Consider the following 25,202-nt stretch of genomic DNA (forward strand, 5'->3'; position numbering starts at 1 on the left):
GGGGTTGAGGTGGGGGGCGGGGGGGGGGGGTCGTGCCAGACTAGAACAAGTAGAAGGTGTGTCACGTTGCCGTTAGTCACACTCGCTTGTTGTAGTTGAGTGTCCTTCACCGGCCGTTTCCGGTAGCGCTGTACTACTCGCGGCTGGTTTGAAGGACACTCGGTGGCAACGAGGCGGTGCTTGTGTCTCTTTAACGCGCAGCGGGAGGAGGAGGAGGAGGAGGAGGTTGTGGTCGTGTGTCCGAGAGAGGTTGTGGTTGTGTGTCCGAGAGATGTAGCCTGCTGCCTGCTGTGCCTGCCTGCTGCCTCGGCCGTGTGTCTCCAGCATCCAGCCCACCTCCAGTGCTCCCTCTAGCCGAGGACAACAGAGAGGCGCTGGGATGCCGATGCTGTCACCAACGCAACCGTGTCTTTTATAGTCAACCTGAGAGGGTTTTATTTTTATTTATTTTTTCCCGGGGTAACGTCTGAGGAACTATCATCTTTTTCAAATCAGCACAAAACAGGTGAGTGACGAGTATAAACACCCGCAGGCGTGCTTACGTCATCTTTGTATTTATACTGTAACAGTGTCTCTCGTTTTGTGTGCATGACAATTGCACTGATGTGTTGCTTCTCTTTGGCGTCCACATGTAAAATGCAGGCTTCCACGAAAGGACCTCATTTAACACACACTAAGTAGATGTTCATTTATGGAAAGCTGTTTGAGATTTCATTCAATGTCTTTGATATTCATCTTAAAGGAGGAGTTTGCATCCCCCTCTCCGTCGCCCTCCCCCCCCAAGATGACCATTTGTCATTATGCCTTGACAGTAGTACATTATAAATACGATCTGTGAAAACAACATCAACCATCTGTGGCACCATCGTGTGCCCCAAATTTGATATGTAAGAAACCACTTCACCTGAGAAAAAAGAACAACCAATCAAAGATAGATGACACCCACGCAGCCTCCCGAAAAAAATACAACTTCAAACTGCCACATTTAGTGTTATTGCGACATTCCATTATGAATAACATGCTTTTCTGGGGTAACAACTCAAGAGTATTTATCATGTTCTACTTTCAAGTCTTACTGACTGGTTTAACCAATACAACAATACTTTCTGTATTTTGAAAATGACAAACACCCCTTTTGAGGTCCATGTAAACCTCCACACGTTGTTGTCCACACTTAAAATTCAGCACGCTTTTAGAACATCCAGGATGCACTAGTGACCGAACAACTGTGTTTTTCCAGCAACATTATTTTCCATTACCTTGAACCCAGTCGCTTTTGGCATTCTCACATTAGACGATTATTTTTAAGTTATCATGTTATATTCTAAAAAAAATTTTTTTTAAATCCTTTTTGCTGTTTTTGTGCTCCATTTGCACATTGAATGGCCATTTGGTGGCAAGAAAATATGGCGGATTTGAGGGGTTTCATTTTGACGAAAGTAGCGTTTTGCCGCCAATTTGTAGGCAAGTTACCAACCTTTCGGGGGTGCGTAAAATACTCACACCCTCAACGAGCATCATGATGGCCCAACATGGAATCATATGACCCTCATCGTCTTTGTGCAATCACTCAAATGTCCTTGAAGCCGTTCTGTAATTAGGCCGCGCGAATACATACCCGCCGGAGACGTTAGTCATTTCTGTCGCGATATGCAAATGAGCTCTGACCCGGGGTCGCACTCTGAGTATTGCTTAAAGCGGAACTGACAGAACACATTTATTTTATGTGCGGTGTCATTGGTCAGGTGTTAGAGCTACATTGCGGTGTGCTTTCTTAAGTTCTAGTGTGTCTTGTAAACATTCAATGCACTTTTGTATAATGCTAGGTAATAATGTGTGTGCCTGGCTCGTATCGTTTGAATTGAATTGTCCTTAATCCCGCTCGCTCGCTCGCTTCCTCTTGAGAAGTAAATGGTGTGAAGATATGATACTTGTGCAATGCTTTTGCTTTGGACTTGACAGGAAGGAAGAGTGAAGTGACTCCTCTGTAGCTGCTCGGCCTTTTGCAGACATCAGTTTACACACGTTAGACTCTTATCGCTCGAGTTTCAGTCCACCTATACTGTGGATTTTAGTTCCCCCCACCCAGCTGAGTGTCAGTTAAGACTTCATTATCAGGTTTCCCATCGGGCACGTGATCTAGGTCTCAATAAGCCATTGTCTGCGAATGTTCTAAAGTGGAACATGGGACGTGAGAACATTTGACTTTTCTTATGATATCCGCGTGATAGGTTGATTGACGTTGTCCGTAGTGAGTGTGAACGGTTGTTTGTCTCCGGCTCACCCTTGACCCAAATGAATGAGGAAAAGACACTGTGGAAAATGGACGGACGGACGTTTATCATGTACTATTAACTAACTACTTTTGACATAATGTCACTGAAGCTGTGGGGGTGATCAATGTACGTCATGACGCCCGACGCTGAACAGAGTGGTGCCAAGCGTTAGGCACTAGGACCTGGAGGAAACATTTCCAGCTGTGGCAGCATGTCGTTAGTGTGAAGGTCAACATCGGTGTGTCCCGCTCACAGGGACATATGGCCCCCGGAGGCCTCTAAATTACAAGGCTCTCTTTTGGCTGCCATGTCAAAATGAAACAGCAGGCAAGGCAATGTGGACCAAACATGATAGGCACTGAGCTCGGAGGCTACACGTGCACACGACTATATACACTCGCTGGACACTTCATGAAGTGTTTGATGCAGGAGTTTTCTAAAGCTTTTGCTCTGGGGACCGAGGAGATATTTTTTTCAAGAACCCCCTTATGATCCTAACATCTATTAACGCCAATAATGCTCACACTTCTGATTGAGGAATAATTTCACAAAATGGCCATTAGTCTAAATCAGGGAGGGGCAACTTAAACAATGGAAGGGGCCCAGAATTTTTCATCAGTGGTACTTTGGGGGGGGGGGGTGCATATAGAACCGTGTACTTCCTAACCAGCTGTATGACAAAAATGCCATTTTAAACAAGGACAAAATATTTGTTTTTTTATGGAACTGTACAGAAGAGTATCTTAACATATAAGAAAAGATGCACTCCTCAACTACAAAGGCTTTGAAGCGAACAAAAGATATGGACATACTGTACTGGGAAAATTCCCATTCAAAGATGGCACAAAACTGATGAGCATCAAACCAACAGTTTGGGCTGGAACTCATTTTGTGCACATTTTCACAAAAATCATCACACGCTTTTGATATTGTACTACCGTTTGTTTGTGCTGCATATCGTTCAAAATCCCCCGATATAATAGACCGACTCACCTGCCTGTATAATACTGCAGTGTAATAGTCAGCGGCAGCAAAGTTCTTCCACTATGTACTGTATCCAGGGTACGCCGTCCATTTAAAGCGGAAGTCAACCCAAAGATATTTTTTTCAAGAAGCAGGCCCACTAGTTGAAACACGGCATTCTGATTCATTTTGCGTTTGTGGAATATGAGTTAAGCAGCAAAAGCCATCTGCGGGGGCGGCCATTTTGTCACTTCTGTCGACTGAAAATGACATCACAACTGCTCACAACCACCAATCACGGCTCAGATTCCGAAAACAGGTCAGCTGTGATTGGTCGAAACTAACTGTCAACGGTCCTCCTGGAAAAAAACAAAATCGCTGTTTGTGTACTTTTGAGATCGGTGGTGTGGTAGAGACTTTGGCCGAAATATTTCATGGCCGATAGCGTCTTTAAGCAAACCAGGCAGATCGGTTTGCGTTTACAATTGGTGAACGTATAATCTGCTTCCCATTGTACCCGAAAGACACCAATTTCTTGACCTAATTTTCTCCTTTGGTGGAGACGTACCGTCCTGGCGTTTGAGGTGTTCTTACGCCATGTCTGCCATCTAGTGGTGAACACTGTTATTACCACTTAAATCCGCTCTGTACAGTAAACATATTTACCTTCAAAAATGAATCGAGGCCCCTCGGTTATCGGTTTCCCATCCGTGGTCTGAATGTAGTTTGCAGTGTTGTATGACATTCACCCACCTCAAATGCAGTTGTACACTACAAATACAGATACAACTTGGATTGCGCATTAATTGCGCACATGACTTTTCATTAACCCCCGAACTCGCTCAAAAATAAAATCGTCAGTAGTCATTCAGAGTAATCGATGTGGTCAGAAATCAGACGGAGCTCGTTCCTTGAGTTCGACTCCACTTGCATCTCTCTCATCCTCAGGAGGGTGCATGGAAACACCAGGACACATTTGTGATGATCAAATTGTTCCGCTCTCCCCTCCGCGGACGTGAGCAGAATAGGAAATGCTAATCTCTCCTCACTGTTCCCAGCGCAGAAAATCATCTTTGCTCTTGCCGTGACATACATTTAAAAAAAAAAAAAAATTAAAAAAGGAAGATCGTCTGCACTGAATGTTTGAATGTTTATTTTACTATGTGCGGCTTCGGTTCCGCCTGACCTCAAGATGTCCTTCCGATCTGTTGGGTGTTTCTTTCCGTCATTTTGCCCTTCATTGTGCATACAGTGAAAATGTCTGTCACAATATTTTTTTAGTCACTTAACAGTTAATGGTTTAAAGTGCTGACTTATGATTCGTACGCGTCAATTAAGTGTAAGTGGACACCGGCGTCTCGCTCGCTTTCGAGTCCGCTTCCCACCCTTGTTGAAACCTTTTGATTTTACTTCCTGCGGTGATATTACAAGAGCAGGTGCGGGATTAAATCTCGGAGGAATAGACAGTGCCCCAAGGAAGCGTTTTATACCGCAACAAGCCACTAAAATGGGACATCTCGCTCAACTGTCTATCTCTCTCTCTCTCTCTCTTGAGACCCACCCACTGTCACGTGAGCACAATCGCCCTCCATTCTGAAGCCCCTCCCCTGCTAAGAGACGAGCATGGGAGCACATAACTCCCAGACAAAGATAAGAGCACATGTGGGCATGTGGAGCCCTTTGCGTCAAGTCAAGGTCGCCTTCTCTTCAAGGTCATGTTGTAATCATGACATTTTGTGACCTTTTTATTATTTTTTTTTTTTTTATCAATTCATAATTTGTTGTATAAATTGGTTGGACGCGTACACCCACAAGAAGAACAACACGTCCACGTCGGGAAATATCATCTTAACATGATCACTTTCAATTGTTCAGTGGCTGCAATGGGGAATATCAGGATCATCATATTATTCTGAGATGTATTAAAGCTGCATACTTGTTTTGGATTAAAAAAATCTCTATTGTGTCTTGGCATTCTCGTCCCTCAGCATGCGATATAGTTATTACTCAAGGATTAAATCGCTTTTTGCTCGACTAAATGGGCTTTCGCTTCCTCGTTTATTGCCACGCTGGCTGCAGCTGTTGTTGGCTGGTGCCGTGTTTGGTGCGTTCATTCGCGTTTGTCAGGTGCGCCGAGTTGATGCGAAGTGACCGAGCATCTGCCTGGTTACTGCAGAAAAGGTAGACACACATTAGGCACGAGGGGAACAGTGCGCAATGTGCCTTTTCTCTGCCACAAAACATATTTGCTGTCCATACCGTTGTTGTTTGTATCTTTGTTTTTGACAGTCGGCGTCCTTTAGCAATCGGTGCTGCTGCTGCAACAACGGGTTTCCAAGGTTTTGAAACAGCAGGAAATAGACCTGTGGGGGTGGGGGTGGGGGGGGGGGGGGTTGGGCCAACAATGATTAACTAAGTCCACCCTGTTGCGTCAACAGAGTAAGCTCAATTGGCTTGTCAAACGGTGCATGGAAAAAGGCTGAGAGTGACACAAGAATAGAATAGACAACCTTTGCTACTGTTGTACAGTATACGACAAAATTGCAAATACTTTCAAGTGGACCCTCCAAACCCTGAAACAATTGTGTTCTGTGTAATGTTGGTCGAAGTAGCGATTTTTTTTTTCTTTAATCTATTTGAGTCAAATGTTATTCCGGTGCAGCAAGTGACCAAAACGTATGTACATTTAATCCTTTCAACGCTCACCGATTCTTGAAAAAATATTTGCTGAAGTCTTGCGCAACTTCACGCACGATAACGGTTTGACCGCCAATATTGGGTGCAATTTTTGAGGCATATCTGTCCGGAGAATTTTGAACTCCAAATTGTATGACCTAAAAGCATTTGAGTTCATATTTCGTGTAGTCTTTTAAATGATAGTATATACTCAGCAGCCTCAACATTAGGCGCGCTTGCATGATCCGGTCAGATGCAATACACACACTGGATGCACTTCTGAAGTGTTCCACACATGTAGAATTTATTTTCAAACGCAAACACGGCCTGATTTGCGTCCTCTTTGTGTGACAGAGACGGCGGGAAATGGACCAAGAGCACCCGAACCAAAGCCAGATGCCAAAAGACAACTTGAGCGAAGCAGCAGACACAGTAACGCCTCAAACGACCGACTCGCCACATCCTTCAGAGCCAACATGCGAACCCGGCGCCGGGCCGCCCGCCGCTACCGCCAGACCCCGGCGGCCCCAGAGAAGCGCCAGAGTCGAGGGTTCCGTGGACGTGTGCGAGGCCAAAGCCGAGCCCACGCGGGGCGATAACCAGGGCGAATGCGATCCCGACGGCGCTGCGGCGAGTCGTGAAAAAGCTGCCTGCGGCCCACCTGTCAGGCCCTCGGGGGACCGGCCCGGTCCCCGCATCAAAGGCCGCCCGAAAGGTCCCGGCCACCACGCGGTCAGGGCCGCCTCCGTGCCCCACCCGCATTTAAGCAAGGCTGCACCCCCTCACCTGACCACTCACACCCAGAGAGCTCTGTCTGTTGCGGGCACAGCCGACACTCAGGCCCAGACCGTGGAAGAGTTCAGGCAAGTTCCCCGGCTCGCGTGCCAACATGATGTCACGCGGCCTCCCAATCCGAGATGAGCGTGACAGCCACAGAGGCACTTTAGCACCTCAGTGCGGTCTACAAGCTTTTAACTTGCCACTTTTGCCCAAAATATACGGTACCAGGGGCGGAGCCGTGGGTGTGGCCTGGGTGTGCACAGGCCCACCCAGATTGAGAGACTGCCCGCCCAGTGAGATTCATGAAAAAATAGACACTTTTTCATTTTTAGTCAATTACGAAATTATTTGTGTGTGTTTTTTTTTATTGAATATTAAGAAATGGCATAATTGTGGTTGTCTAAGGAAGATCGGAACTTCACGTTATTCGGTTTGTCATTTTATTTGAATATACGACGTCTCGGGACAGGGGCCGGTGTCCTGCCTGTTTTCCATCCATCCCAGTTGCAACGCACCCGTTTCGAGAGATCATAATTGTCTTCAAGCTTCTTCAGAGCTTGCTGATGAGCTGATCATTTACATCAGGTGTGTTGCCACAAGGAGAATTGGAAAACGGGCAGGAAAGCGGAGGGCTGAGGGCTGAAAGGAAAACTTTTAACCCTCAGTTAAAAATAAAGTATAGTAAGCGTCATGTCCGTATTTGTGTTTCAAACAGGATTCACTGTCGCCAAAATATTTTGCCAGAAATGCCACCGCATTGCAAAGGCACAACATTCATTTAACACTGACAGCAAACAGGTTTCAACCCAAGCATTTTTTTTTTTTTTGCAAGAATATATTCCCAGCAGGGCCACTAGTTGAAACACGGCATTCTGGTGAATTTTGCGTTTGTGGAATATAAGTGAAGCAGCAAAAGCCACCCGTTTTTAGGCGTCTCAGGGAGCGGCCATTTTGTCACTTCCGTCGATTGAGAATGACATCACAAATGCTCAGGGCTCAATTAACGACCAATCACGGCTCAGCTTCAGCAAATAGTGTAGGTGAGCTGTGATTGGTCGTTACTTATGCCACAAACGCAATATTGATCATATTGATTGGGAGGAACGGCCCCCCCGATCTGAACCCGAGCGGTGTTCGGTTACTGGACTTCTGTGCTCATCACGGATTGTCCATAACGAACACCATGTTCAAGCATAAGGGTGTCCATATGTGCACTTGGCACCAGGATACCCTAGGCCGCAGTTCGATGATCGACTTTGTAGTCGTATCATCAGACTTGCGGCCGCATGTTTTGGACACTCGGGTGAAGAGAGGGGCGGAGCTGTCAACTGATCACCATCTGGTGGTGAGTTGGCTCCGATGGTGGGGGAAGATGCCGGTCCGACCTGGCAGACCCAAACGTATTGTGAGGGTTTGCTGGGAACGTCTGGCAGAATCCCCTGTCAGAAGGAGTTTCAACTCCCACCTCCGGCAGAACTTTTCCCACGTCCCGGGGGAGGCGGGGGACATCGAGTCCGAGTGGACCATGTTTCGTGCCTCCATTGTTGAGGCGGCCGATCGGAGCTGCGGCCGCAAGGTGGTCGGTGCCTGTCGCGGCGGCAATCCCCGAACCCGCTGGTGGACACCAGCGGTAAGGGATGCTGTCCAGCTGAAGAAGGAGTCCTATCGGGCCTTTTTGGCCTGCGGGACCCCGGAGGCAGCTGACGGGTACCGGCAAGCCAAGCGGAATGCGGCTCTGGCGGTTGCTGAGGCAAAAACCCGGGTGTGGGAGGAGTTCGGGGAGGCCATGGAAAATGACTTCCGGACGGCTTCGAGGAAATTCTGGTCCACCATCCGGCGTCTCAGGAGGGGGAAGCAGTGCACCATTAACACTGTTTATAGTGGAGATGGGGTGCTGCTGACCTCAACTCGGGACGTTGTGGGTCGGTGGGGAGAGTACTTCGAAGACCTCCTCAATTCCACCGACACGCCTTCCACTGAGGAAGCAGAGCCTGGAGACTCTGAGGTGGGCTCTCCTATCTCTGGGGTTGAAGTCACCGAGGTAGTCAAAAAGCTCCTCGGTGGCAAAGCCCCGGGGGTGGATGAGATCCGCCCGGAGTTCATAAAGGCTCTGGATGTTGAGGGGCTGTCATGGTTGACACGTCTCTTCAACATCGCGTGGACATCGGGGACAGTGCCTCTGGATTGGCAGACCGGGGTGGTGGTCCCCCTTTTTAAGAAGGGGGACCGGAGGGTGTGCTCCAATTACAGAGGGATCACACTCCTCAGCCTCCCCGGCAAGGTCTATTCAGGGGTGCTGGAGAGGAGGGTCCGTCGGAAGGTCGAATCCCGGATTCAGGAGGAGCAATGTGGTTTTCGTCCTGGCCGTGGAACAGTGGACCAGCTCTACACCCTCAGCAGGGTCCTCGAGGGTGCATGGGAGTTTGCCCAACCGGTCTACATGTGTTTTGTGGACTTGGAGAAGGCGTTCGACCGTGTCCCTCGGGGAGTTCTGTGGGGGGTGCTTCGGGAGTACGGGGTACCGAGCCCCCTGATAAGGGCTGTCCGGTCCCTGTACCACCGATGCCAGAGTTTGGTCCGAATTGCCGGCAGTAAGTCGGATTCGTTTCCTGTGGGCGTTGGACTCCGCCAAGGCTGCCCTTTGTCACCGATTCTGTTCATAACCTTTATGGACAGAATTTCTAGGCGCAGCCGAGGTGTCGAGGGGGTCCGGTTTGGTGGCCTCAGTGTTGCATCTCTGCTTTTTGCAGATGATGTAGTACTGTTGGCTTCTTCAAGCCGCGATCTCCAACTCTCGCTGGAGCGGTTCGCAGCCGAGTGTGAAACGGTCGGAATGAAGATCAGCACCTCCAAATCTGAGACCATGGTCCTCAGTCGGAAAAGGGTGGCGTGCCCTCTCCAGGTCGGGGATGAGATTCTGCCCCAAGTGGAGGAGTTCAAGTATCTTGGGGTCTTGTTCACGAGTGAGGGTAAGATGGAACGGGAGATCGACAGGCGGATCGGTGCAGCGTCTGCTGTGATGCGGACCCTGTATCGGTCTGTCGTGGTGAAGAAGGAGCTTAGCCGAAAGGCGAAGCTCTCAATTTACCGGTCGATCTACGTTCCTACTCTCACCTATGGTCATGAGCTGTGGGTCATGACCGAAAGAACAAGATCTCGGATACAAGCGGCCGAAATGGGTTTCCTTCGCAGGGTGTCCGGGCTCTCCCTTAGAGATAGGGTGAGAAGTTCGGCCATCCGGGAGGGACTCAGAGTCGAGCCGCTGCTCCTCCGCGTCGAGAGGAGCCAGTTGAGGTGGCTCGGGCATCTGATTAGGATGCCTCCTGGACGCCTCCCTGGTGAGGTGTTCCGGGCATGTCCCACCGGCAGGAGACCCCGAGGACGACCCAGAACACGCTGGAGAGACTATGTCTCCCGGCTTGCCTGGGAACGCCTTGGGATCCTTCCGGAAGAGCTGGAGGATGTTGCTGGGGAGAGGGAAGTCTGGGCTTCCCTGCTGAAGCTGCTGCCTCCGCGACCCGACTTCGGATAAGCGGGAGATAATGGATGGATGGATGGATGAATGGCTGGACTGTGAAAAGAAACGTAAATTCGTCAATGGCAGCGAATGAGTTACATTAGTCATACACGGAAATGCCACTGCATTGCAAAGCTACAACATTAATTCAACACTGACATCCAACAGGGTTTGAGGTTTTTGTGTGTTTTAAGTCATACACACGAGGAAAGCAAAATACCTCAAACACAAGTCGTTAGCTCTGTGGACAGATTCGAGCCGATGGATTAACAAATCGCGTTTGCTCCTTGATGTTTGTGAATAAGTGCCAAATAATTCACCTTTCGTAGATTTGCTCCAGGTACACACTTGATGCATACGCAAATCATGCTTAGTCGAGTCATATTGTTCTCTAAATGCTAGATCAAGAGTTGAAATCATTGTATTTAGATCACAGGTGTCGACCTCAAGGCACCCGGGGGCCAGATCCGGCCTGCAACCTCATTTTATGTGGCCCGCCAAGGCAAATCATGCGCGTCAGCTTCGTTTCTTGCAAATTGTGTTCAATTTTAACAACGCACGAGATACTGCAATGTGTGATTTGTTACCAATCCTCCCGCTTAGAATAACATTTAAAAATAATTGAACAAACAATTAATTACTGGCTTCTAATGTCCAAACTAGCTATCCATTACGGCAATATGTTGCGTACTTGTGATCACGAGAGCAGAATCTTATGACGGGTCTTTGCCGACAGGGTGCACATCATCACTTGGAACGTGGGGTCAGCCACGCCTCCTGATGACATCACCTCCTTGCTGGGCTTGAATATAGGTGACGGGAACACAGACATGTACATCATCGGGTGAGTGTGTCGTGTAGCGGCACCGCTTTGCCCGTGTGCTTTGCTCGCTTCGCTCGGTCACCGACATGCAAACAGTTCTGACTGGCGAGAAGTAGCGCTGCGCTGGTTGCGCCTGTCGTAATTGCGAATCCATGAGACGATCAAAGGCTGCTCCTGCTGACCCCGTGTGCATTGTGTCATGTGTCTCCAAGGCTGCAGGAAGTCAACTCTATGATTAACAAACGGCTGAAAGATGTCCTCTTCACGGACCAGTGGAGCGAGGTTTGCATGGAGAGACTCAGCCCCTTTGGATACGTGCTGGTCAGTAATGGTTTTCTGGGTACGAACATGTGCTTACTGATTCAGAAATGCGGTCGGGCTTCCGTTCAGATGTATTATGTGATGGATGATGAGGTCAGTGCTCATAGCCTTTTTTTTTTTTTTCTGTGCTGCTGCGCCGCTGCCTCGGCTGATTTTCTTCCCCGAGCAACAAATACAGTGATGATTTAGAACAAGCGTGCAATGTTAGCGTGTCCGCTATCTTCCGCTCTCTACCAGGCTCATTGGGCACAATCAAGTTGTCGTTGTCTCCTGGCCTCCGTGTTTGCCTATTTTCCACTTTTGGTTGCTCCATGTTACAGCTCAATAATATATTGTATAGCCAATATGTGTTTATTGTTTTTTTTTTTAATAGTTTGAGCCATTGATTCATTGTATTACAATACCGTAAACAGTGGTGCCTTGTGATCTAAGTGACCTGATTTACGATTTTTAAAAAAAAATAAATGTTTTTTTATTATTATTATTTTTATGCTTTGACAAATATTCAACATGCACAAGGTGCAAGTAAATAGACACAGTGGACAGCAGCTCAACTCACGCAAATTGGTAGAGAGACTGACCCAAAAATATAAATGTTCAAAAAAGATGCTTCAAGCTATTTAATGCCACTCCAAGTTGAAACTTACTGTCAAACATATAACAAAGAGAAAACAACTACACGATTGTGTCTCTCACTAGTTTAATGTTAACACAGTGCACAATGCAATAGTCGGGCTAACGGATAGCATCAATAGTCACCTACTTAACGCTTGAAGCAATGGCTATTCAAATGTCACAGGACACAGACACACGCATACGCACTCACGATCACATAAATGCATTGATAAAACTGTAAGTATCTACGATATACAGTTACCCCACTAGGAAAAATATTGACATCCGCTATGACTTGCATATTGGAATGCATAAGTAAAATCAGATGATATCTAGTGGGATAACTTGTGGTCATACATGATGATGTATTGTTGCCACCTACGAAATTTCGTTGTATACTTTGCACTGACACCATTCCAATTCTACCTCCAGCTCAGTGTTTTTCAAAATTTATTTCATTGAAAAAATCCCGCGGCACGCCAGCAGCTGAAATTGTGAAAAAAAAAAAAGTTTATTTTAACAAGATAATTGTTATATTGTTTATATAAGCATTTTTTGAACATTGAAGAATGACGTCATATTATAACGTCTCGAATAGGAATCAAATAAACACAAAGAAAAAAGTATTTTAGAATGTTTCGTATTGATACTTACTCAGTGTGAAACATGGGCCTGTTTGGATAAAAATGCGTCACTACGCTTGTCTCTAAACAAAGACAATTGGCTACCTGCTGCTGCTGCCACCTGCTGGTATGGAAGAGTACTACAATGTAGGAAAAACATGATTAGGCTGCCAGGAGCTAGCCCACACAAGCACTCAAATGAGATAATTTGCCACGGCACACCTGACAATATCTCGCGGCACACAGTTTGAAAAAAAAACTGCTCTAGCTTACTTTAACACTGTTCATTGTGATTTTCTTTGGTTAAGCTGCACTGCATCGTACTGAGAGGTGTGTCTTATATTTAAAGCAAAATATTAGAAACATCTCTCATTACGATGCAGTGAATTAAAAAGACTCAAGTAAAATCACAGTAATAAGCATGATGTTAAAGTCAACGGCTCTCTAAGTATTGCCATATTTAAAAAGAATTTTCAGATGGTATTTTGCGGGGGTCTCATAAATGATACGTGTCACAGTTATCTTGTAGAATACCAAATTGACGAAACGGCACCTGATCTTAAACATGCAGCAATGTAACGTTACGATTAGTAAGAAAAAAACCCGAATCATCTCGAGCCCGACCTTGTGTGTCAATATTTCATTTGTATTTATATAGCTGGCGAGTCAACAGGACATACCGTGGCATTGCAGGCAGCTGGTTTTCCTGCATCCTGTTGTGAAAGGATGTTTGCTGGTGCCGTTGGCATGCTAAGCGACGTAATCATCTTTGTGAGCGCAAATCAGCCGTCGAGCCGAAAGAGTGAGACAAACGTCTCCCGGGGTGCTGTTTTATTTTTGGGATCAGAATGTTGTCAGTGTTGATGGGCCTCTGGCAACGACGCTGATGTCTTCCAACTCTCACGGTCAGCTACATGAGTGGAAGCCTCTGTGAAAACATGTTAGTGTGCACTTTGTGTGGCTGTTTAACACAATGAATGCCTTTTATGGTCGCCAAGTGCTATTTGGAGGATTCTGTGTGGAGTAGTTGGTATGGAGACATTAACATAACCCAACCGTTTTCTGGCATGTGCATTGTGTGTGGCCGCGCAGGGCACCATTGCTGGGAGTGCCCTGCAATGTGCCTTTAATTAAAAAAAAAAAAAAAAAAAAAAATGTATTCTACGTGAAATCCTTCAGGGAATTTGTCCCCACTTATAGACTCGCCCTCTACGAAGGGATGCGGAAAAAAAAATACAATCATGAACATAAAGAATGTTTGCTGGTAAACAAAGCAGAAATTATTGTAACAAGGTTCTCTGAAGGTTGTTTTTTTTTTTTCAATACGTACAATGCGAGATTTGTGTTTTTTTGTGTTTTTTTTCAAGTACTGGTAATGTATTTTCACATTGCTCTCCCATTTGGATGGGCAGTGGCACTCCCAGCACACGCACACACACACACACACACACACACACACACCCACCCCCACACACACTCACACACACATGAAAAAAACACACTGGAATGGACCTTATAGTTTAATTAAAGCAGAAGTCAACGCAAACATTTTTTTTTCAAGAAAATATTCTATGCAAGCCCACTAGTTGAAACGGGGCATTCTGATAAATATTGCGTTTGTGGAATAAGTTAATCCACTCGTTTTTAGCCATCTCCGGGGGCGGCCATTTTGTCACTTCTGTCGACTGAAAATGACAACACAACCGCTCACGACGACCAATCACGGCTCAGATTCAGAAAACAGGTCAGCCGTGATTGGTTGTCGCGAACAGTTGCGATGTCATTTTCAGTCGACAGAAGACAAAATGGCCGCCCCCACAGAAAAACGAGTGCATTTTGCTGATTAATTTATATTCCACAAACGCAAAATGAATCAGAATGCCGTGTTTCAACTCGTGGGCCTGCTGGGAACATATTCTTGAAAAAAATATGTTTGGGTTGACTTCCGCTTTAATGAGACCATAAGGTCCATTCCAGTGTGGGTTTTTTTTTCGTGTGTGTGTGTGCGCATGTGCTGGGAGCGCCACTGCCCAGCCAAATGGGAGAGTCGAATCTCACAGTTTTCTGAACATGTTAACACTTCTGGGCATCAGCCAACTTTACACAATAGCTGTCTGTGACCATTATCAACAACAGTGCACAAGGGAGAAGGCACTTAATCTCTATTTCACAATGGAGCAGCAATGGAGAATGTGTAGAATTGAGCCATTATTTTTAGAAGGCAAATCCATTGAATAATGTATGAAGTCATTAGCCTTACGCTGGATTTAACACGGTGGCCATCTTTGCGCGTAGAAGAAATGCACACATTTGTGCTGAATATAAGATATTGTTTTTCTACTGAGCACATTTACTGTAGTTGGACACAGATCTCACCAGCCACTAAGATGCACTCATTCACTCACAGAAAATACTCCACCTTCGCAAACATAATAATGTTCACTTTTAATTGAACAACATGTTCATTACTGCGGTTGTAGTTTGTAGTGGTCTGGAGGTGTACCGCGTCATAGTCCGAGGCACAGACAAGTGGGAAGTGCGTGTCTCACTTGGCAAATGAAAAAAGCGACTCAACATATTATAAACAGTTTTCATTATGATGCAGAGCAGTTCTGCACCACTGCCGCCACCAAATGATGAACTTTTCAACCAGCACAGGGATCTTGTTTTTGTACAGGTGTGCCAGGTGACTGGTGCGCACTTTTAATGTTGCTCTCCAAACAATCAGCATTAAAAAAAAAAAAAAAGATCCACCTCACGGTTCAGCAAAAATCATTATGCAACAAAGGCGTGTACATCCAGCCAGTAACAACACAAGCAAGAGGGTCTTCAGTCACGTGGGGATGTGCGCATCCATTACTGGCCGCAGGGCATTTGAGGCTCTGCATGATTATGCTTCACTGGCCCGCAGTTGGGATGAGCGGAGTAGCGAAGGAGAATGGGAGGAGGGCAAAAGCGCTGTAGTTATCCATTAGGGAGCTTGACATAACATGCAAATACTTCATCTTGTCCTAAGTGAACCCATAACGTGCATAACGTCGTGTAAAACGTCGTGTAAAAAAAAAAAAAGGCCGGGTAGAAAGAAAAGTGCAAAATGACCTTCGGACGGCGACCTTTACTTGTGCTCTGAAAAGCAGCCGTCTTACGTGGTTGGGCTGACCGCGAGCAGTGGCCCGCTTAGTATGTGTGTTCCTCTAAGATAGTGGTTGAGCTCAGCCACGGCATCCTTTGGGCTCAAGCGGAGGTGTCGGGCCATCGGAAGATTGGGATTTGAAATGATCCAATTTGTTTATTGAAATCAAAGTGCCGCGTGACTGATTTGAACTTGCCTCTTTTTGAGAAGCATGCAAGCGTGTCTGATCTCCATAATCGTCCAGGTCTTGGCTCATGTTGTCCTTAGGTGACCTCCCAGAGGATGCAGGGCGTGTTGCTGCTGGTTTTTGCCAAGTACTACCATCTGCCCTTCCTGCGTGGAGTCCAGACGGAGACCACCCGCACTGGCCTGGGGGGTTACTGGGTGAGACAGCCACTCACACGACACTCTCTGTCGCACTTGGATATGAAAGCATGACACTGTAAAAAAGACAGACGTCCCTGGCGCTAAAACACGGCCACAATATCGGCCCGCTCAGTTTAATGGGATCTCGTACAACAGAGAGCTCAACTCAAAACATTGAGTGTGGCGCTCTTGCGTTGGATTGAAGCCGTCAGAGAGTTGAACGTTGACAAAATAATCGTTATTGTTAGCGTGCTGGGTTTGCGCCGCGTGAGCCGTACATCTCTGGCATCAGGCGCAATCCCCGAACCTCCAAAAGTTCATCTGCAGTGACGTTAAATCCAAGAGCTGTCTTACTAAGGTTCGCATAGTCGAGCAAAGCAAAAAGAACCAAAACGCCAGTCCGACATAGTGCCTACATTGTCTACTTAGAGCGCTTCAAAGAAATTACACACATTCTGGACCATCCACCTTACCGCACTTACGTTTGTTTTGTCGTTGATTTTGATGAGAAAAAAAAAAAAAGTTGATCGTGCGGCACAGCCCAAATCATGCAACCACATGCAGATCATTTATTTGGCAGGCATCGTCCGCATTGCTGAGGGCTTGACTAAATAACTGCCTACAGCGTTATGCAAGCCTGACTTCTAAGTTAAATCCTGCTGTTGTCCGGCGTGCGCGACATGCGTCAGCACATTCTACACGTTTTACACACTGAAGCGTCTTTCGTGATTCAATGGGGCAGAACATCGGGGTGAACGGCGGGAGAAAAGCCGCACGCCCGTCTTTCCACCCCCTGCGTTGCATGTAGTCTTTTTGTTTGCGTAAAAGATTGTCTGACTCACAATGAATACATTTCCTGTTAGCATAGCAGCCACACAACTAGTTGGCACGTTTCAAATGACTAGTTCCTCACCGTTTTGATTACATTGATTGGATTCTTTTGATCTTAAAGCGGAAGTCAAGCCAAACATATTTTTTTCAAGAATATGTTCCTAGCAGGCCCACTAGTTATTATATTGCGTTTGTGGAATAAGTGTTAATGCACTCGCTTTTAGCCATCTCTGGGGGCGGCCATTTTGTCTTCCGTCGACTGAAAATGACATCACAACTGCTCACAACGACCAATCACGGCTGACCTGTTCTGTGAATCTGAGCCGTGATTGGTCGTTGTGAGCAGTTGTGATGTCATTTTCAGTCGACAGAAGACAAAATGGCCGCCCCCAGAGATGGCTAATGGCGAGTGGATTAGTTTATATTCCGCAAACGCAAAATGAATCCGAATGCCGTGTTTCAACTAGTGGGCCTGCTGGGAACATATTCTTGAAAAAAAAAAAGATGTTTGGGTTGACTTCCGCTTTAATGAATCTATTTCTGTCCTCCCGCGTGCCATAGGGAAACAAAGGTGGAGTCAGCGCCCGCATGTCGGTGTTCGGTCACACCATCTGCTTCCTCAACTGCCACCTGCCGGCCCACATGGAAAACTCGGATCAGCGCATGGAGGACTTTGAGAGCATCCTGCAACAGCAGCAGTTTGAGGGCCAGGCGGCCTCTGGTGTCCTTGACCACGAGTAGGTCACAAGCACACACACTCGCACGGTGACGACACACATCTATGTACGGATGGATTTTAGTATTTTCAGGTAAAGAGCGGGAGGTCTAAGTAAAGAGTTTTTTTGTTGTTGTTGTTTTTTTTTGTCAAATCTATCACATTTTATGGATCAACAGAAAACGAGTGACCTTTTAAATTGAATTGCAGTGTGGTGTTCTGGCTTGGGGATCTCAATTTCCGCATTGATGATCTGGAAATGCAAGTTGTAAAAGCGGCCATTGACAATAACAAGATGTCCATGTTGTGGGAAAAAGATCAGGTAAGAACAAAAGTTGTTTGGATGTACGTTTTCGGAGGAGAATTCAGTGAAAATGAGATATAGAGGAGAATACTGTGCTTATTTTGAAAAGTATTTAAGTAGCATAATTGTACTGGGCAACACTAAAATATGAACACTTGATGAACTGGAATTGGTTAAGGTACACCCCCACTAATATTGACTATTACTGAAATTAGATACAAGGAAAATAAACAGTAACGATAACCAAGACAAAGTTATTACCTCTCCGACCATATGCATCAACATTGAGCATCGTTATCGTCATATTATTTTTATATCTCCTGTAGTACTGACACGGCTTTAGCATTGGGTCACATCCATCGTCGCCTATGTACCTAATGTTGTGTCTTGTGAGGTTATGATTGTGGTCGGGGCCACTAGGGGGTGTTAGAGAGACCCAAAGGAAATCAGCCATGATGCTAACGCCATTATTGTTATTTCAGTTGAACATGGCAAAGGACAGTGAGACGGTGCTGGAGGGATTCCAAGAGGGGCCCCTCAAGTTCCCCCCGACTTACAAGTTTGATGTTGGGACAAACATTTACGACACAAGGTTGGTGAAGCCAGGGAAGCAGGTGCAGCGTCGGCGTCAAAGCGCATCGAAGCAGGGGCCTACGCTGCAGGGAGGGAGGTCAGCGGGTACAGAAAAGTAATTGGTGGGGGGCGTGATGCAGATATTGTGTAGCTGCCAATTGTTAGCTAGCAATTACATTGCTCCGGAATGCAGCCACCACATTTGATAGTACCTTAGTGTCAATCATTCCATTTGAGGAGATGTGTTTCCTCTTGGCTCCGTGTCCTCCTCCCAGTGGCAAGAAACGCAAACCAGCTTGGACCGACCGTATCCTCTGGCGCCTGAGAGCCACGGTGCCTGCTGCCAGCAGCGCCAAGCGTAGTTCTCTTACCGGGCTGACCAGCGGCACCAAGGTAACGCAGCACTGCTACAGAAGTCACATGGAATACGTCGTCAGCGACCACAAGCCAGTCTCTTCCATCTTCACACTGCAGGTGAGAGGACCGGACTGTCTGCGGGCGGTACCCACATTGAGTAGCTTTTTTTTTTTTTTTTTTTAATTTATGAATACTTTCATTTTAAAGAGATTCTATATGCTACGTTGAAAACGTTTACAGAAACATAAAATATGCTGTTGGTGACAGTAGCGGTTGATGTATTTGGCAGTCCAATAAAAGTTTTAAGTACTGCACATACTACAGTATTTGCCAGAGCTGGGCACTTGACCCTTTTTTTGCCCTTCCGGCCGCGACCCCCCCGGCCATATTCATAAATATTGTCGGCCCCCGTCCCGTTCCGAACCCCGCCCCCCGAAAAATAAAAAAACATGTGCATGATGCCCCCGCGGGAGAGATGCTAACGGAAGAGGTTTATTTAAAGACAATTAGCTAACTTACAATTCAAACCCGCTGCGGACACGCTTCAAACGCGCCACTTACTCACGTACTTACCCAGCTGCGTGTACTAACTTCCATTGCGAGCCCTGGGGTTGGTTTTGTCGTATTGTATAATTATTTGGCTCCAACAGACGACAAGTCTGCAAGCATTCAACAAGGTACTTATTTTTCACACGTCCCCTCCTTCACAGTTCCCGGCCTTCAAAATAAAAGCCACTACACAGCAGTTTTGCTACGCCGTATTTCCGGAAGTAAGAAAGTACAGGATGTGTCATACTTGAGCGCAGCTTGAATATTCTCCCGGACACAAGTTGTTTTGAAAGACGCCTAAAATGAAGCCTTTCACCGAGTAATTTGGCCGCTTCGCGAGCACGTCACACGCATGAGGGCCGATTAGTGGGCCGGAATAAAATCCACTTCCGGCCATGCTTAGTCCAGCCTTTTTTTTTCTTTTTTTTTTCAATTTGTCACCCCCCACCCCTCCGCCCCAAAAATAGGCATGCGGCCGGGCCGCAGGGTCCGCGACGGACTGCCCAGTTGTGGGCCATGTATGCATGTAGAACCATGCAGTTCTTTTTGAATGAAATAGGTTTGTTCACGAACGTTGCTCCCTCTCCAGTTCCCTTACAAGGTGGATGTTCCCCTAGTCACAGTCTTGGTGGAGGATGAGTGGAATAGCATTGCTGACGCTATAGCCAAGTTCAAACTGGCACCCAACTATTCTCGCAGCTCCTGGGACTGGATCGGACTATATAAGGTAGTAGAAAATACTGGCAAGGTTGAGCGTGCACACCAAACCTGTTTCGCCAGCCATTGGTGACTTTGCCTGTGTTTTCTCAGGTGGGTTTCAAACACCACAAAGATTACGTGGGATACGTGTGGGCCAAACAGGAAGAAGCAGATTATCATCGACAACAACATCAGGTAAGATGCGCGTGTCCCGTGGTCTCTTTTCAAGACGGCTTCCTCTCGCATTTAATGAATGTCTCGCAAATTGTTTTGCAGGTAACCTTTACAGAAGAGGAACTGCCCAAAGGCTCGGGAGATTTTATCTTGGGTTACTATAGCAACAACATGAGCACCATCGTGGGTGTAACGGAGCCGTTTCAGGTAATCGCCGACCGCTTGCACTATTTTCCACTTCTCTTACTTATCCTTAACGGTGTTTACCCGTTCCGCTCTCCATCTTGCGTCCGCAGATCCAGCTCCCCACATCCGGCAACGACAGCAGCTCCTCAGACAGCTCTGACTTCAGCTCCGAGGATGACAGCACAGTGGTCCTCATGAAGTCGAGGTCCCGCAGTCCCAGTCCCCACAAGGCCAAGCACCAGCGGCGCCGTCGCAGCGGCAGCGGCCACAGCCGCTCGGCAAGTCCCTCGCGGGAGAAAATGAAGGCGCTCGCTGCCACCGAGGAGGCTCCATTTGCGACCGCGTCAGAGTGCCAGTCCGTAAAACACCCAGCAGAGGGCAACCGACGGCCTGCTTCTGAGGAGAACAACAAACAGAGAGAGGAGACAGGAGTGTGACGATGTCTCATGGCTGAAAGGTGTGAGTTGCTCATTTGTTAACAATAACAGCCAGATTGGAGGTTTTGTCTTCATGAAACTGGGCAGTTTGGGACGCAGTCCTTTTCAGGAACAAATGTCGTGTTCCTCAACAGGGTTTGTTTTGCCTTCAGTTGTTATCCTGCATTTTCTCTGTCTTGGTCCATTTCTTTGGTGTGGACAGTACAGTACAACCATGCGTAATTGTAGTTTAAAAAAAATATATATATACATATGTATATATATATTTGAAGGGCATTTTCTCACCTTGTGTAGGTCAAGGTCATTTGCTCGCTGCCTTGTTGGGCAATGGATGCATTCAGGTGTGGATGCATGGTGACCATGCTTAGAATTTCGATCTGGCTCAGGTTGCATGAAGTGTTTTCGTTTTCTGGGATGTAACACAGCATGCATATTGTCGCATCGTCAAGTATTTCGAAGAAAGACCCATCCAGCGTTCACATCCGTCATCAACCTCTTGATGCCGATTGATCTTACGTGGGGGAAAATGTCACCAAGCGGTCGTGACAGCCAGATCGGATCTGCACTGAATAGAAAGAGTGTTCATCCACCTCTCCCTTTGGTATTGCAATATCGTACAACATGCATATCGTCACCCTCTTACAATAAATCATATTATGAAAACAATGGGGGTGGGGGGGGGTTGCCTTAAAGGGGAAGTCAACCCAAACATATTTTTGTATGTAGTATGTTCGATGCGGGCTCGCTTGTTGAAATACGGCATTTTGGTGAATATTGCGTTTGTGGAATATAAGTTAAGGCTCACCTGTTTTCTGTCGCTGAACCGTGATTGATTGCTATCTGTGCCCTGAGCATCTGTGATGTCGTCTTCAGTCGACAGAAGTGACAACATGGCCGTCCCCTGAACCAGGTAAAAATGGGTGGATTTCTCATATTCCTCAAATGGACTATTAATCAGAATGCCGTGTTTAGACTACTGGGTCTGCATAGAACATATTCTGGGGAAAAAAAATATGTTTGGGTTGACTTCCACTTTAAACATCCCCTCATGGTTTGGTGCATGTAATCTGCAAAAATCGACTATCAATTCTACCCCTGAAATGATGTTATTAGTAAATATAATACAATGAGTATTTGGTTCAGGTTTTTAATTTTTTTTTTTTTTATGTGAATATGCAGAAGGTTTTATGACTTTGCAACTTGTAGTGGCTTTTCCTTCTATCCATAGGAACATGGTGACATGTCAATTCCCAACATCTCTCCTGCATGGCTAATCTCAAAAGCTAAAACCAAATCGTTGCATGATGCGCTTTAGGAGGCCTCTCCTGCTAGCCATGTCAGCAGCATTGCACATGTCAGCGCGGAGAGTGAACGTGAGCATTAAGGGCCTTTAAATAGACCCCCGAATGAGTGCAGTGAGATGTGGCGTCCCGTGGGAGGATCACTCTCAGCTGACACAGCACAGCTGTCCTGCCAGAACTCATTTTTATTGGCTGCAGGGCAGCTGATATTGTCAAGATAATTGTGACACTGATGACCATAACAACAGACAAAATCTGCCCCCCCCCCCATTGTTGAAATGAATTAGCAAAAAATAAATCACCAGAAATCCTTTTCCTTTCATTCCATTATCAATTCAGAACAGTTGCATGACTTGTGGAAATGTAATCGGTAACTCTACCATGTAGAGCAGCTACGAGGCTTTACATTTGCATTGTGAACCAAAACTGTCATCACGTTCTCATGAAATATCCCCAGTTGCACTGTGATGTGTCATAAAAATGCATGCTTAGTCCAGTTTAATTTCATGTTTCATTTTGCAAAGGGTTCTCCTTCACTGACGCCAGTGATTAATTGGCAGCGCAGTAGCCGTGTGGCATTGAGTGTGACCTCTGATGACCTGTCTAGCACACTTTGAATCTTTTGAACTCTTAGAGTAGGACAGTATTGTCTAGCTGTTACCTCAGTGTGTATGTCTAAGATTTGCTGTGTGCGCGTGTGTTTATTTATTTTTTTTTTTGAATGGCGTTTGCTATGACTGCGTTCGCATGATGTGGACATACACTACATTCCGGTACTGTGATTTTTTTTTTTTTTTTTGGGGTGCCGTCAAGTGCTGTTTTGGACTCTTTGTCATTTGTGAAAGTCGTTAGAAAATTAGAAAAGATATGATGGTTGAAAATGTATCTTCTGTGTAAGTGTTAGGTGAAGAAAACTACAAGGGTAGGTACACCTGCCTAATTCTGAAGCTTTTGAATGGTTTCAAAATGTAACAATGTATTTTATTTATTTTAAAATGAAAATACAGTATAGTATAATGGACCTTTGTTTATAGTAAGACGTAAAAAAAAGAAAAGAATAAGAATGTGATGAACTACGGTAGATAAATATCTGTCATGATCAGTGATTTGTGAAAAATGTCTGTCTACAGAATGTTTTCCTATGTGTCTGAAATAGAATAATGTGTATCTGAATGATAAAAATGAAGTATGATATAAACATAGCAGACAATCTAATGCCACAAAGTTTATTTTCTTTAAATTATGTATTTATTTTCTTATTGAGATATATTGTATGTGTATCTATTAAATGAGCCTGAATTCTGCTGGCCAGTGAGGGAGCATTATTTCAGTGGGGTGGGGGGAATCATTGAAACCTTTTTTTTTTTTTTCTTAATTCTACGAGCTTGATTTCTCAAGTTGCTTTAAAAAAAATAAATTTCAATAAAATGTTGCTTTTATTGTATGATGTGTAGATTGAGTCTCTGTGTCTGTTGTATGACTTGATGGAAATGATTACACAATACTGGCTTGTGAGGAAAATTGGCTTGGTTTGTCTGGCATGTGAGGTCAAAAGGATTACCAATAAGTAAAATGTCACAGTACTCTTCTGCCACCTTTTTTTTTTTTAAATAATTATTATATGACTGTCCAACATGGCTGCTTCAGTTTAATAGATATGAACAATCTGTCATTTCAGTGAAGACCATGATGACATGATGCTCTATAATGAAACCGAACTGGTATAGTGACTAAACTCAAATGATGACTGATGTATTGAAACGAGGCGAGAGAGAGCGGGAAAAAAATAGTAGCCAGGCACTCTACTACTTTTTTATACATATGTCTCTTTTTGGTACTTATTGAGATAAATCTGAGACCTTGAGAACTACTTTTATCCACATGTTATCTCCATACATAAATTGTCTGCTGGTAAGACAACGTTTCCTGAACCCTTGAGCTCCATGTGTCTATGATGATGATGATAATGATGATGAATGATGCTTTCTGGACAAAAGTATGGTATAGGAACAAAACATCACACTACATCCAGCAGAGCAATAACAGGTGCATCTTGCATCATGCTATTGCCCGATGAATCAAAAGTGTCAGTTCTGCAAATTCATGCTGACTCATTTGCACTGATGCAATACCGGCCGGGGATTGTACCACTTTGTTGTTATGGAAATGGAAACTTCACAAGTATAAGTAGGGTGGATGGAAAACACACAAAGTGCACTAGGATGTTTTGAGTGCTACTTTCAGTCTAATTTGATGAGTAGAACAATAATATAATATAGAGTAATAAGAACAAAGAATAATACTGTAGTCCCACTTGGCTGGTTTCTGAACAGCAAAGGTTATCTTTGCCTTGTCAGCCATTTGTTTTAGCAGCATTGTTACAGATTGGTAATGATTGCCTACGATGATGTGAGGAAATCTTGTATTGAAGAGAATTTGAGAATCAGGTCAACAATAAAGCTATACTGTATGTACTAGTTGTTCTGCTATATTTTGAGACCTGTTTCAAACCTCTGCTAAACCAGACCCTGACTTACCATTTTGTAAATGGGTTCAATTACCGACCAAACAGGTACAACATGTTCACAATCAAGAGTGTCTAATTAGATTGCAATGCAGCACACAGCACCTGAAGCAAAATAGAGGGATGGGAACCTTTTTACACGTAGAATAATGACGTTAAAAAGAAAGATAACTCTATACTCTGCTCTGATCACTGCTGTCTGCTGTTTACGTTTTAGAATTATATTGCTTTTCAATAAAGTTCTAAAAAAAAAAGAAAAAGAAATACATTGCATTTGGAATATGTTTATCCAATACATAATATATAATCATTCCATTCTGTTAAATCAATCCCTTATAATGTTCATGTATTCCCTGAAAAGACTGCAACTTATTACCTGTGGCTCTTTCTTTTGAACTTCTACAGTGCTTTGTTAGAAAAGGCCCAAGGGCAACTTATGTGGTCCTCGAGGGACACTTA

At 45.4% G+C, this 25,202-nt stretch overlaps 1 protein-coding gene and 2 long non-coding RNA genes across 4 annotated transcripts; 1 reads left to right on the forward strand and 2 right to left on the reverse strand.

Moving 5' to 3' along the window:
- The first annotated feature begins 41 nt into the window (after nt 1-41).
- On the forward strand, nt 42-23,672 carry inpp5jb (inositol polyphosphate-5-phosphatase Jb). Of its 2 annotated transcripts, XM_086030771.1 has the most exons (13): nt 42-505; nt 6,270-6,778; nt 10,949-11,056; nt 11,248-11,356; nt 15,995-16,111; nt 17,486-17,661; nt 17,850-17,961; nt 18,426-18,535; nt 18,792-18,990; nt 20,012-20,149; nt 20,233-20,316; nt 20,398-20,502; nt 20,592-23,672. In XM_086030771.1, exons 2-13 carry the CDS (start codon nt 6,282-6,284, stop codon nt 20,916-20,918), a joined length of 2,082 nt encoding a protein of 693 aa, XP_085886897.1. In that variant the 5' UTR covers nt 42-505; nt 6,270-6,281; the 3' UTR covers nt 20,919-23,672. The 2 variants fall into 2 exon arrangements, with proteins under 2 accessions (XP_085886897.1, XP_085886896.1); XM_086030770.1 differs by having other exon boundaries at nt 20,233-20,502.
- LOC147146853 (uncharacterized) lies at nt 5,280-13,515 on the reverse strand. The gene is made up of 3 exons (XR_015086821.1): nt 13,275-13,515; nt 5,499-5,602; nt 5,280-5,409 (listed from the first exon to the last, which is right to left on the reverse strand). It is a non-coding gene; the product is annotated as an uncharacterized LOC147146853 (long non-coding RNA).
- LOC147146854 (uncharacterized) lies at nt 18,400-19,200 on the reverse strand. Its single transcript, XR_015086820.1, has 2 exons — nt 18,729-19,200; nt 18,400-18,599 (listed from the first exon to the last, which is right to left on the reverse strand). It is a non-coding gene; the product is annotated as an uncharacterized LOC147146854 (long non-coding RNA).
- Nucleotides 23,673-25,202: the final 1,530 nt, after the last annotated feature.

This window comes from Filicampus tigris, chromosome 5 (genome assembly GCF_054856515.1).
Source record: "Filicampus tigris isolate MCC_2025a chromosome 5, RoL_Ftig_1.0, whole genome shotgun sequence".
Classification (NCBI taxonomy): domain Eukaryota; kingdom Metazoa; phylum Chordata; class Actinopteri; order Syngnathiformes; family Syngnathidae; genus Filicampus; species Filicampus tigris.

What these genes read in the sequence shown, in the direction of transcription:
- inpp5jb (XM_086030770.1), top strand. Translation starts at nt 6,282, where the DNA reads ATGGACCAAGAGCACCCGAACCAAAGCCAGATGCCAAAAGACAACTTG. An exon ending in GCCCCTTTGGATACGTGCTG is followed by an intron (nt 11,357 to 15,994) that starts GTCAGTAATGGT and finishes TGTTGTCCTTAG; the next exon opens with GTGACCTCCCAGAGGATGCA. An exon ending in GTGTAACGGAGCCGTTTCAG is followed by an intron (nt 20,503 to 20,591) that starts GTAATCGCCGAC and finishes TTGCGTCCGCAG; the next exon opens with ATCCAGCTCCCCACATCCGG.